Source organism: Cryptotermes secundus, unplaced genomic scaffold (assembly GCF_002891405.2).
Source record: "Cryptotermes secundus unplaced genomic scaffold, Csec_1.0 scaffold5, whole genome shotgun sequence".
In the NCBI taxonomy this organism is placed as follows: domain Eukaryota; kingdom Metazoa; phylum Arthropoda; class Insecta; order Blattodea; family Kalotermitidae; genus Cryptotermes; species Cryptotermes secundus.
Window position 1 is genome coordinate 3,912,584 of NW_019724742.1, and position 12,547 is coordinate 3,925,130.

Sequence of the window (12,547 nt, forward strand, 5' to 3'; positions counted from 1 at the left end):
GATTTCGCGGATTTCTTATACCCTGAAGTTGGAGGCGATACCTTCCTCGAAACGTCGGTTTACACTACATCTACTCGGCATTCAGATCCCAGAAGACTGCATTCTTCATAGTCACGGCCGTGAAAGCCTCAGAGCTTACAATAAAAGTTCTCCTTTACCTGAACGTCAAATCGACGTGTACGGATTTCTGAAACAAAAGACACATAATTCATGACATTTTTGTCATGAGAGAGTTATCCTTGTCTCATTGGGGTTGTGTTTCAGTATGTTGAAAATTTAGAGAAATGTGCCAGAGGCAATTTCTAGCTCCTTATTTTTTTAGTGCATCTTTCTTAGTTCTGTTATCCTACTAACATAAGATCTGCGCGTGCAGTGTATGAGCATAAAGACCTGCGACGTATGCACAATATTTTGTAATTTTCATAAACTTTTAGAGTGTTAGATAATTTAAATATGAATTCGATTTTTGTTTATAAAACCTGGAATTGTTCATTTATTAATGTTACTTTTTTTTTTTTTTTTTCGAAATTACGGGGTTCTCTTTCAAGGATGCAGTCATCCTGTACACAGTAAACGTAACTTTTCTGCTTTAGTTCTGGAATGGGATTGATTTTGTCTCACAGCCAACTCCCAGTTATCGCATCCATACACAGTTCCCGAAGCGAGTTACTTCAGCTAAGTTCTGTGTTATGCTATTGCAAAACTCAAAATGCCTTCTCAAAACGTGTCAACCTCATTTCGAGCAAAGTTAAGTTTCTTTCTTTCGTTTCCCCCACTGAGTTCGAGGAGTATGGATTCGTAACTTCTGTTTTTCGTTTCTGGAACCAGAATGATTGTAAACATTGCGCCGAGTACGCAGCAGGCAGAGAACAGCCAATAGCAGCCGTGAATTCCGAGTAGGTCGGACAGATTTGTGTAGAATTTGCCTATTAAGAACGTTAACAGCCACATGACTGATATAATTATTGTGATGGCCCTGCTTTTAACTTGTGGTTCAAATATCTCGGATACCATGAGGAACGTTATAGGGGCCACGCCAAGGGCTATTGCTGCGATGTAAACGGACAGAGAGCTCACCGGTAACCATCCGAAGTTACTGACATCTGATCCTTGAAACTTGAAGAAGAAATATCCACCCAGTGCAGCCAGACATATCGCCATACATGCGTTTGAGACTAGGAGAAGTATTTTGCGTCCGGCTTTGTCTATCAGAAGAGACGAAACGCAGGAACCGGCGAGCTGTAGGGCACCAATCAAAATAGTTGAAGCGTTCGGAGACAGGTCACTGCCTGCCTCTCGGAAGATAGTCACTGTGTAGCTGAGTATCGCGAAAATACCGCAGAACTGCAGATTCGCCACCAGGATGATGCCGACAGTGAGCGCTCTGCGAGTTCCTGCCGCAGACAGCATGTCCTTCAGGGACGGCGTTTCTGCCCGGTCCCTGACAAATGAGATTAATTTGGTTAATTCGATCTCAACGAGTCTGTCATCCTCTCCTCTCAGCCACCGCAAGCTTCGTTTCGCCTGGGTATAATTGCCTCTGTTGACGAGATAGTTGGGTGTTTCTGGAAGCCACATTAAACCTGCAATATACAGAACTGGAATTACGAGTGCTGTATATGCAAAAGTGTAGTAAGACACATAAGATCCTATGACGTACGAGAAGAGTACTCCAGCATTGGTGAAAAGAGTAAGGTAACTTCCTAAAGCCCCCCTGACGCTGTCTTGAGCCGTCTCGCTTACGTACAGAGAGGCAAACACTATGATGGCTCCTGACCCCATGCCTCCCGTGAAGCGAGCGATGCAGAGGATGATGACTGAGTTGGCAATGATGATAAGAACCCAACTGACGATGAAGGGCACCGCGACGAGATAGCCCGTAGTTTTCCGCCTGCAGTGGTCTGAGATGAAGAGGTATAGTGGAGTGGCTAGCAGGCCGCCGAGGCACATGAGAGAGCCCAGCCAGGATCCCACCTCGTTGGAAATGGGCTCTCCTGTGGGGGAGGCATCTGACTGAAGGACCGGTAGCATGGGAGCCGACCAGCCTACGACTGAGCCGCTGCTCAAAGCCGCGATGTTCACTGTGGAAGGAAACAAGAATATTAGACGTAACATGAGATTTGAGATTCTCGCTCTCGTGAGTATTAAATTTGCTGTCTTCTCGGATATGACGCGGTGGAGTTTGGTAGATACTGTGTGGACCGAGTGCTGATGGCGAACGATGGCGGAACAGGTGTAGCGGCAACCCGTACTAGTGGATGATAAAGCGTGGGAAGCTCAACATTTCGGAGAATCTTCCTGCCTCTTATCTTCAAGACGGACTCAAAAGATGGAGATAGTGCGTTGGTACCTGTGTACCAAACAACAGGTGTCACATCCCAGAATAGTTTAATGTTAATAGTTAATAGAAACCGCTTCCAACAGTACTTCAAGTGTTGTGCTCTGGCCGTTGCTTAACAACGGCTCCATTACTGCTTCCCATTTACGAAGCTGTTGTCTAGCAGTGACCGTTGTCTCATTGCTTCCCGGTGGTTGCCTAGAAACGGGTCTATATTCCGCAGTAATTTGGAAATAAATCTTAAAACAATATGGCGTGGATTGAATAGAATGGACATACCACGTGATCCAGTTGCGAGCTCTTTTGAAACTTCATGTCCCTTAATTTATGGAGCTGTGCTGTTATCGGCTTCTAATGGCGTCTGTTTTATTGTGTTATTTGTTTAACATGTTTGTGCAGGTCTATTCGTCCTGGCTGTAGATGAAGTGAAGTAATAAATGCCTACAAAATATTACCACGTTGGAAGCTGACATTTCTCTCTAGACTACCACGCTAAAGCACTTAGTTACTAAGTGAAACTTTTGGTCTTTTCCAGACGTGGTAAAATATAATCTTTGAATATTTCAGTCCTGGAAGTAAACTGCTGCAGCGGAATGTGAAGCATATTTCAGAACTGACTAAAATGGGTTACATACACAGTAATCCCTCAACAACATGAAATTGGCTTATAAATAAAAAATACTGTAGTCCCATTCCGAGGTCAGTACTGAATAGGTTACTACTTGAGTAATTCCCGTTGAATGTTCAGCGAAAAATCTTTATTTGTTACTGTTTCAGATTAAATACAGTCTCATTATGACATTAAGTTTTAATTGTCAGCACAGAAGTGAGACCATAATAACACGTGCTTATATAGGGAATTCTACGCGGTAGCATAGTTGCTTGAGACACTATGTTACAAGCTGGAAGGTCGCGGGTTCAATTCTCGATGTGGTCATTGAAGTTTTCAGTTGGCCTAATCATTCCAGTCGCACTATGTCCCTGGGGTCGTCTCAGCCTCTGACAGAAACTAGTATCAGGAATGTTCCTGGGGGTAAAGGGCGGTCGGCGCGTAAGGCTAACAACCTGACCGCAATCTGTGAGGCGATTGTCTAGAAAATGTAGGAGACTCGACGTCTCACTACCCTTTGGGCATCCACGGCCTGTTGCAGGGATAGCTTTGCCGTTTTTCTATTTTACTTACCTATTATTGCTGCTGTATACTGTGTCAGTTTCCTGCTCCCTGACAGTGAAGTATTTGATTCCGTGTCGTTAGTCGGCGCATCCTTATTCTCTGTTGTAGCTTTACAATTATCCATCGGTGAGTGGCTCTTACGAAAAGGCGTATGAATCTACACACACATATATGTATACCGTGTCGTTGCAAGGAGCCCCTCTGCAGAGAGAAGAACCAGCAGTATATCTCACTGAAGTTGAGACCTGTGATTCCATGAAATGAACTCAGCTGTTACGTAAGTTCGCCACAATAGAATGTCGTAGAGGATTTGTCACGTCGGAGTGCATGTATTTATTGTAGGTCCTTGTGTCTGTAAAAAATTGCAATTTCATTTCAGAAGTTTATTACCTACGAGGAACAAGTAAATTAGTTCAGGGGTAGCACAGCTGGCTTGTATCCAGGAGTCTTGAGCTTGCCTCTGATCAAATTTATATATAGTTTTCGTTAGAAATGAAACAACCAAGTCAGTATCAATTCCTTGGAACCGATTCATTGTACGAGTCCCTTCGACATTTTCCTATGGAAGCTCGTGTATCTTATCAAGACTTAAAACTCTTAATATTCACGTACGTATGATTTAAAATTTTAATTGCGGCGAAGGTTCGCTGTTTTCTTCTGTTTTCCGACAGCGCACACCTTCTTCCTTGTGTCCTTGTGTCGCAATGCACTCACTGAGCCTGGGAACGAGTTTTTTTTATTCCAGAGTCGTAGAAATCTCCCGCCTTCTCTCTTAGCCATGGAGAACAGCTCTTGACACTTCTCGACATTGTTCATGAAGTTCATCAATGGTTAAACATCTGTGAGCACGAATGTTTTCATCAATTTTTTTGATGATTTCATCAGAGACAACGGATGGCCTTCATCATGAACATCAGTTCTTCCCGCTTCAAATTCAAGATACCATTTTGCCACGTTTTGCCTGTTCATTACATCTTCGCCGTTAACAGAAACAGGTTGGCGGTGAATTTCAGCAGCGGTTTCTCCTTTCGCGTCAAGAAATGGATTTTTTTTCATGCTAGTGGGGTGGGACTAAGTCCCTTGTACTGCGGCCACTTCTGGCCTGTTGTACCAGCCCCAGATGGTAGGTGAGGGCGATTGTGGAGCAATTAGTGGGATGAAGATTGGCAGGGGAAACCGAAGTGCTTGAAGAAAACCTGCCCCAGCGCCACTTTGTCCACCACAAATCCCACTTGACCCGACCCGGGATCGAACCCGGGCCGCCGCTGTGGGAAGCCAGCGACTAACCGCTTGAGCTATGGCGCGGTCAAGAAATTGATTTACTCCGCCAACCTCAGATTGGCAGAATTTTGAATCTACACGGCCATTTTAAACACACGCTGCGAGCACAACGTTGCCGTGACTGTGGCCGGGGAACTCTGCCCTGCCATGCGGTTCCTATCTCACACGGCAGCACTGCCATTTCTGGAAAGAAAAAAGAAATCCCTTGCATTTTTACTGGACTTGTATCTCTACTTTCCGGATATATCTCGTACTTCTAACAACAGCCGAGCCTGAATACTGATTTTGTATTCATTGAGAAAGCCTGTATCGTTTTGAATTCTCGCAGATTTGAATAACACCTTCCCAGCAGTGAACAATTGTATCTGAACTCAGTGTTTCTTTATTGTAAGGGAAGATTCATCGTAGTCTCCTCCTTTCGTTTGTAATTCCTTCTACTGAATGTCTGTTTATTTTAACAAACTTGTCCCTCCTTGGTAAGGGATTGACGCCTATAGAACAACTTTAATTACTTATTCGAAAGGAAAACAGCCTGAAATTTGTCTTCTTTCAAGGCAATTTCTTTAGCTGGCGATCATTTTATTTGCAGATCCCAACAGCGGATAATATTTCAACGTAGCATGTTGCGTAAGTACGAGTCTCATATCTCAATATTGTTATAAACATAAATTTCAATATTTAGTTCATATATTAACTCGTTTGCAAGGAAAACTGCAAAAATGCACCTGTCTGTTTAGTTTGGCATGTGACAGACTTCCTTGATATCAGATCGCAGTTGTGCTCAAATATGTCGACACGATCGCATCAAGTGGAGGAACTGTTTTGGAAGAGACTGTGGACCTGTCTTGACAGATTACAGATGATGATGATGATGTCGACACACGAACAATTTGGTTAAAATATCGCAATAGTAACAAACGCTGAGCAGGTTAGTGTAGCGTTGACGCTCTGTACTTGTATTATGACGTGCACCGATGGAAATTTGACCGAAACATGGCTGTTCTCACTGAGTCTAGCCCGTGCGGAAGCGGGGTCGAATAGCTGCACCGTAGCCCTAGGAGACGTAGGAGGCGACGGAATGTGAACCCAGTGCCTGGGGGTATAACTGGATCACCCTGTTCCTGGGGAATATAAATACGGGGACCTGGCCCTCCAAGTTGGGGGGGAGTCTCGAATTTGAAGCAGTAAAATGTGGTCATGAGCCTCGCGGGACTCGGACCCGGGTGAGGGCCAGCAGCGATTATTAATTACAAACTTATCCTATCATCAGAGAGGACTTTACATAAGAACTTCGACCATAAAGATTTAGTTAAGAAAATTGCTGGTCGTGAGTCTAAAAGGGCTTGGCGCCAAGACGAACTGATTGGCTGTAAACAGCCAGTCGTAAAGTAACTGCGAATCTTTTCTCATTGTGTTTTCCTTGGGTTTCCCTAGTTCTTGTAGAAACATTCCGGAGTAGTAGCTTGAGTAGGCCATGACCGCTTCCTTCCAAATTAATCTTTCAGCAGTTATCCCAAAATTCGACATGTGTAATCTACATGCTGACGGCGCCATAAAGTGAACTACGGAACTAGAATAGTAATGGGCACTGCACTTGAGTAACTGCACGGGTTTCTGCCCACCTCTCGAGTGGAACTCGCAAAATATTTATTTGAGCAAAAATGGCTTCAAACGAAAGTGGCGTAGGAAAAACGAAATACATATTTTATGTCCAGAACACACTCCATTTGCTTTGCGGTTTTCGAGATAATTAAGCAAAGGCGAGAGGGCGCGTAACTGTTGTTAGATCTGTGTACATTTCCCACAAACTGAACTAACTTGCCCACTCAGAAACGAAGCCCCAACTTGCAGACGTCAGGGTACAGTTTTTTGTGCAGAGTATGAAGCAGTGGCCTATTGCCACGATTGGTAAGGTTCTCTTTATTTCCCTTCCGTTTTCAGTCATTCTTCCCGCCTTCTCTTATGTCTTTCATTCGTAGCCCATTTCCTTATTTTGAAAAATAAAAGTATGCTTATGAGATAACGTTGCTGTCTGTATGTCTTCGTATCTATCATATCAAGTTTTGAATTCCTGAACCGATCCTTATGAAACTTGGAATGCATATCAAGTTCAGACCAGAACTTTTTGTCTTTTCGTCTGCTGTGTAAAACGTAAAATTTACAATATGCAAGAGTATAAATTTGCCCTTGGTTCTGTATGCGTGGGAAACTTTGTCTCTGACTTTAAGGGAGGAACGTAAACCGAGGGTGTTTGAGAACAGGGTGTTGAGGAGAATATTTGGACCGAAGAGAGATGAAATTACAGGAGGTTGGAGAAAACTACACAATGAGGAGCTTCATAACCCGTACTCCTCGCCGAATACAATTAGAATGATGAAGTCAAGAAGAATAAAATGGGCAGGGCATGTAGCACGAATTGGGCCGAAGAGGAATGCATATATGATATTGGCGGGAAAGCTGAAAAGAAAGAACTACTTGGAAGGCCAAGACTTATGTGTGTTAATAATATTAAAATGGGTCTTACAGGACTACTAGAATGGGATGGTATGAACTGGATTGATCTGGCTCAGGATATGGACCAGTATAGGGCCATTGTGAGTACGGTAATGAACCTTTGGGTTCCACAGCTCACAACGACAGAAGCCTGGCGGTTCTTTGACCGTAACTGACTGACTGACTCCTAACTTGCCTTGCTTATAAAATCTTGCCACGAACCGCACAGAAAATTCCCTCTGTTGCTGTTTACGGTCCCCTGCCTAGTAACGGCCGCCGTATAGTTGTTGCCTTGTACCGGGACTACGTGCACTGGATCTCATGCTAGTTTGGTTACGCGCTCACATTACCGAAGGATATATGACTTAAAACCCCTTGACAGTTAGACAAGCTGTGTTACAGTACAGTAGCTTCTTCCCCCGAGCGCCGTTCTGTGTTGCTCGCAGTAAATCTTTTCTACATCCCGCGAGATACGCCGAGTCCGTAATTTATTATTCACTTCTGATAGCGATAAAATTCACCGTTGTCATGAACTCAAAGCACAGTTAGCGCTGTGCCGCAAGCCAGGATAGTGTCGAGGTTACGGTCTGGACTACCGAGGGATCGGGGTTCGATTCTCGATAAAAATAATTTTATTCTCTTCTACACAACATCTAGATCGGTTGTGAGGCCCATCAGCATCCTACCCAGTGTGTACAGGGGGCAAACCGGCCGGGGCTTGAAGCTTATAACTCACCTCCATATAGTGCCTGAGTAAAATTGCGTTCAGTTGTTCTTCCACTGCGTGTACGTCCTCCTGGCAGACACAGGGGCTTTACCTGTACCATGAAGGCTCCTGCCTCCCATGAAAGGCGAGAAACAAGTTCGGGGAAGACCGCATTACTCGTGCTTCAGCCTGCATGCATATTGAGATTGCCAGTACCGGGATTCCGACTATGCAATATTGTGGCACATTTGCTCAAAGCAAGAACTGTGAAGCCAGAGAAACAGCAGTTGCTAGGGAACGGCTCTGAAATAACATTCGTTTGTAGGCGGCGGCCGCGAAACAGATAACGTAACAGCGACTGTTGCTAGGCAACGCCCACGACATACATGCATACAGCAATAGAAGAGATCTGTTTTCTGTTGGTCTGTGTCGAGAGGCTATGAGCAGGACAGAATTTAGAGCTTAGTTCTTCCCCGTGTGGAGGCGGAGTCGAATACCTCCACTGTAGTCCTGCGAGTCGTAGGAGGCGACGAAAAGGGAACCCTGTGCCTGGAGGTATAACTGGGCCACTCTGTTCCTGGAGGATATAAATACGGGGACCTGGCCCACCAAGTGCGGGAGTGTCGAATGTAAAACAGTAAAATACGGTCATGAGTCCCGCGGAACTGTGGCACGAGAATGACTGCGCTGGCGAGGGCCAGCAGCAATTGTAAACGACAGACCTATCCTCTCGTCACAGAGGATGTCACATAAGGACTATAACCGCAAGTGTTCAGTTGACGAACTGATGGGCGGTAAACCGCCAGTCGTAAAATAACTCTGACTCTGGCTTTGTCTGACTGACTATGAGTAAGTCTTGAGACGGGAGTTAGAAGAGTAGGATATTCGTGTGAGATGGCCACCAGCCTGCAAGGAAGTGAGCCAGGGAACAGAGGAACGTCAGTGTTGGGAGAAAACTTAGCGTGTGTTGTAGTTATCTGTAAAATGTGGAAGTCAGCGGCCGCGCTATAATTAAGCGTGATTACGAGTTGTGTGCATAAGTGGTCAATAAATCCAATATCCAATCCAAAACCGCGTCGAGAATCACTCTAACACGTGACAGTATTGTACCGTCATAACTTCAAACATTCGTACCGTCGCCATGTTCGTAATTGCTCAAAGAGGGAATGTTTCATATAGACATGTTTTGTAAGTATGAGCCATTTCCGTTATAGCATTTCCCTTGCCTAGCTTCGGAAGAACGGTAGTTATCCGAATAAAACGGAAAGCTAACTATATAAATACACACAGCTGCTATGATTTCGTGTTACATAATATATCAAACATTTATCTTAACAGGAGCTGGGATAGCTCAGTCTGTATAGTGGCAGGCTACGGGCTGGAGACTAGAGGTCTATTCCTGGGAGGGGCAAGATTTTTCTGTAATCCACAACGTCCAAGGAGGCTCACCCAGCCTCCTATTCAGTGGGTAATGGGGTCTCTTTCCCGTGGGGCGGGCGATAAAGTGATTGGGGCGTGAATATGAACACTCACCTCCATCTATTATCTGGGTTAAGATTGGTGGATCTATACCTCCACTTCCCCAGATGTCTTCATGGCATACCGCTTAATTACTCGTAATTAAGAGCGTGAAGTGATCGGTAAATAACGGAAGGGATAAGGTTGGACGCAGCAGTTTCGCGGAGTTTTGCTTGAGGAAGTGAGGAAAGCCTCGAGATAGTCGCTGTTGCTGCAGAGATTAGAAGCACTTTCACCTTTCTAACATTAACGAGAAGCTCTGACCCCGTTCCAGGACCTAACTTGCATTAAGTTGCATTATATCATACTTACCGTATGAATTTGTTGGTTTCCACGTTGGGCTTACTGGTGTTAAGAACTTAGGATGAACAAAGTTGGACTGGCTGTTAATGGTGCGATGCACATACTAAGTTTTATAAAAGTCGATCGGTTGGTTCAGAAGTTATTAGAGAGAACGTAAGGTCTCACGGATTACAGGCCAGGCTGACAAGTAGCCTTCAGATGACTGTCGGTTTACATTTATGCACTTCCTTCATGTAAACTTATTCAAAATTACACAACTTAATACAGAATGAGTTGAAACTTGGTATTCGATATGAGGTGAAGTAGGTGAAGTTCTCCCTGTAAAGGCGTCCGCACACCAACTGCGTCAAGACAAGCATCAAGACATGAGACAAAAGACGCAGTCTTGATTCACTCGTGATTCGTCAGCATGAAGCTAATGTCAGCGTCATGACTCAGACCGGTGTGCGACGGTTTTCATAATCTCATTCCTTTCAACTGTGCTCCTTTCTTTGCGTCATGTCACAGACATCGTGTCTTGACTGTTACATGTCTTGACGCATGCCGGTGTGTGGCCTACGTAACTGGTCCTGGAGGCCCATAAAATTGTGACATGTGTGGGCTCCCACATTTTCTAGACAGTCGGCTCACAGTTGGCGATGAAGTTCTCAGCCTACGCGCCGGCCGCCCTTTACTCCCAGGAAAATTCCTGGTACTCAAGAGGCTGAGTCGTCCCCTGGGACATGGTGCAGGATTAGGTAAATTGAAACACTCCAATTATCCCATCGGAAATCGAACTCGCGACCTTCCGGGTTCTAGCATAATGCCTCAACGAACTGCGCCTTAGTATAACCTCACATGAGTTGAAACATGTCCCGATATTATTATCATAAAGGTAAAATGTATGGATAAACTTATCCCTATGCTTAATTAATTAAGCAATATTCCAGTTGCAGCTAACGTAAGGCAAAGTGACAGTTTCTCTGAAGTCATTGGTGGTGCTATCCTATGCTCAAAATGTCCTAGCTGTCTGTCTACACTTATTGAATGTGACGCAAAAGCACTTAACTGAATTTACGTTGTCTCCCCATAAGGGTTGCTTATATGGGATTTGAGGTTTATGCAGCTGTGAAGATTCATATCGTAGTCTTTTGGGTGATGTGTTGTATATGCCCGTAGATCTTTACCAAAGTTTCGGAGGAACCTAGTGCATCTGTATTCAGGGCAGAACAGGAGCAGTGCCTTTCTACTCCGAAGATGAAAGCAGAGGGTCACTTCGAACCGTTAGCAACGACTTGCCAGACAACACAAAGTCACGTCTAGGGCGATGCTAATCTTCATAGTTACAGCACTGCAAAACTAAATCCTCATAATATTCCACGGTTCTACATTTGTATACCGGCAATGTAATTATTTATTAATGTCTAGTTTATTTAACGAAGTTAGTAACAGACTAAGTCTTCTTGGCACAGTGAAATTCCTTCTGCGACGGCTGACTTCGGTTATATTGACCTTTCTGTACTCCTACTCTGCCAGCGACGGTCAGTCGGCCAGTGTGTCTTGGAATAAAGCACCCATCTGGGGCTTACTGTCAGACGTTTGCGGCTTTGTTGGTGTGGGGCGCTCTCTCTGACGAGAGGACGGGTCTGCCGTTTGCCAGAGTCACAGTCAGTAGTAATAAGTCAGTTGTCAGTGTGTATTTTTTTTCCTTGGCTCTACAGCCCCAGCGGGCCTAGGCCTACCTCCGTGAACTTCTCCGTTTACTTCGGTTTTTCTCGATCTTACACATTCGGTAGGACTCCCTGGGCGGGTGATCAGCTCGTCGCAAGGCCTCTACCTGTACACAAACACAGAAAAACGCACACATACAAACTAAACATCCATGCCCTGAGTGGGATTCGAACCCAAGATCCCGGTTTCCAAGCGAGCGAAGACAGTACATGCCTTAGACCGCTCGGCTATCGTGACCGGCTGTCAGTGTGTATAAGGTCTCATAAAATCCAATTTATCCAATCCATATACCGTCTTATAATCACAACCCTAAGACGTGACAACATTTGTAATTGAGTGGTACTGTTCTCTTGCTTGTAGCTCCATGTAATTCGGAGAGAGACCTACTTTTCGGAGCATACTATTGCCTTCATCTTCAGCACCGAAGAGTAAGCCAAGCTAGAAACCACAGAAGCAAAGATGCTGAAGGTGAAGGCGCCTTCACCGAAATATACGGTGTCAGAACCCGGAGCACTGCTCCCTTCTTTGCCGTTGCTGTGAGGACTTTGAATCTAACTTGTCTATATTTTTTGACGATATTTCGTACGCAATTTGTAGTCATGTTCATGATCTGCCTCAATACCAGATTTCATATTCCTCACTCTGAGTGTCCATTAATTGTCGCCATTAAACCGAAAGCTAAAAGGAATATTTTGCACATTTCACTTTATAAAGGGGGAGGTAGGGACTAGCTCTGTCTATTGGACCCAACTGAATAGGTTTTGCCTGAAGACGAGGACAGAATCCAGTCCCCGAAACGTTGTTTCTAAAAGAACAGGACGGGTTTTTTAAGAATAGACAAGATGATGGATAATGTCCAGCAGCACATTAATTGTAATAATTTACCATCGTCAGAAACTTTTAGATTTTAAAAGTAGCTTAAATTTCAATTTAACGAATATCTGCACTTTTCTTATGTTGAGTAATGTCAGAAGCGATGTAAATGATAAGTCCTAAATTTTAATGTGGAAATATTTTTGTCACT

The 12,547-nt window shown here is 44.4% G+C and overlaps 2 protein-coding genes across 3 annotated transcripts in view; one reads left to right on the forward strand and one right to left on the reverse strand.

Annotated features, from left to right (window-relative positions):
- The window catches only part of LOC111862707, a 268,559-nt gene that overhangs the window by 12,921 nt on the left and 243,091 nt on the right, over positions 1 to 12,547 (forward strand). The window lies entirely within an intron of this gene.
- Positions 538 to 3,716, reverse strand: LOC111862709 (facilitated trehalose transporter Tret1-2 homolog). The gene is made up of 2 exons (XM_023848329.2): positions 3,522 to 3,716; positions 538 to 2,081 (listed from the first exon to the last, which is right to left on the reverse strand). Exons 1-2 carry the CDS (start codon positions 3,634 to 3,636, stop codon positions 718 to 720), a joined length of 1,479 nt encoding a protein of 492 aa, XP_023704097.1. The 5' UTR covers positions 3,637 to 3,716; the 3' UTR covers positions 538 to 717.

What these genes read in the sequence shown, in the direction of transcription:
- LOC111862709 (XM_023848329.2), bottom strand. Translation starts at nt 3,636, where the DNA reads ATGGATAATTGTAAAGCTACAACAGAGAATAAGGATGCGCCGACTAAC. An exon ending in GTATACAGCAGCAATAATAG is followed by an intron (nt 2,082 to 3,521) that starts GTAAGTAAAATA and finishes TTCCTTCCACAG; the next exon opens with TGAACATCGCGGCTTTGAGC.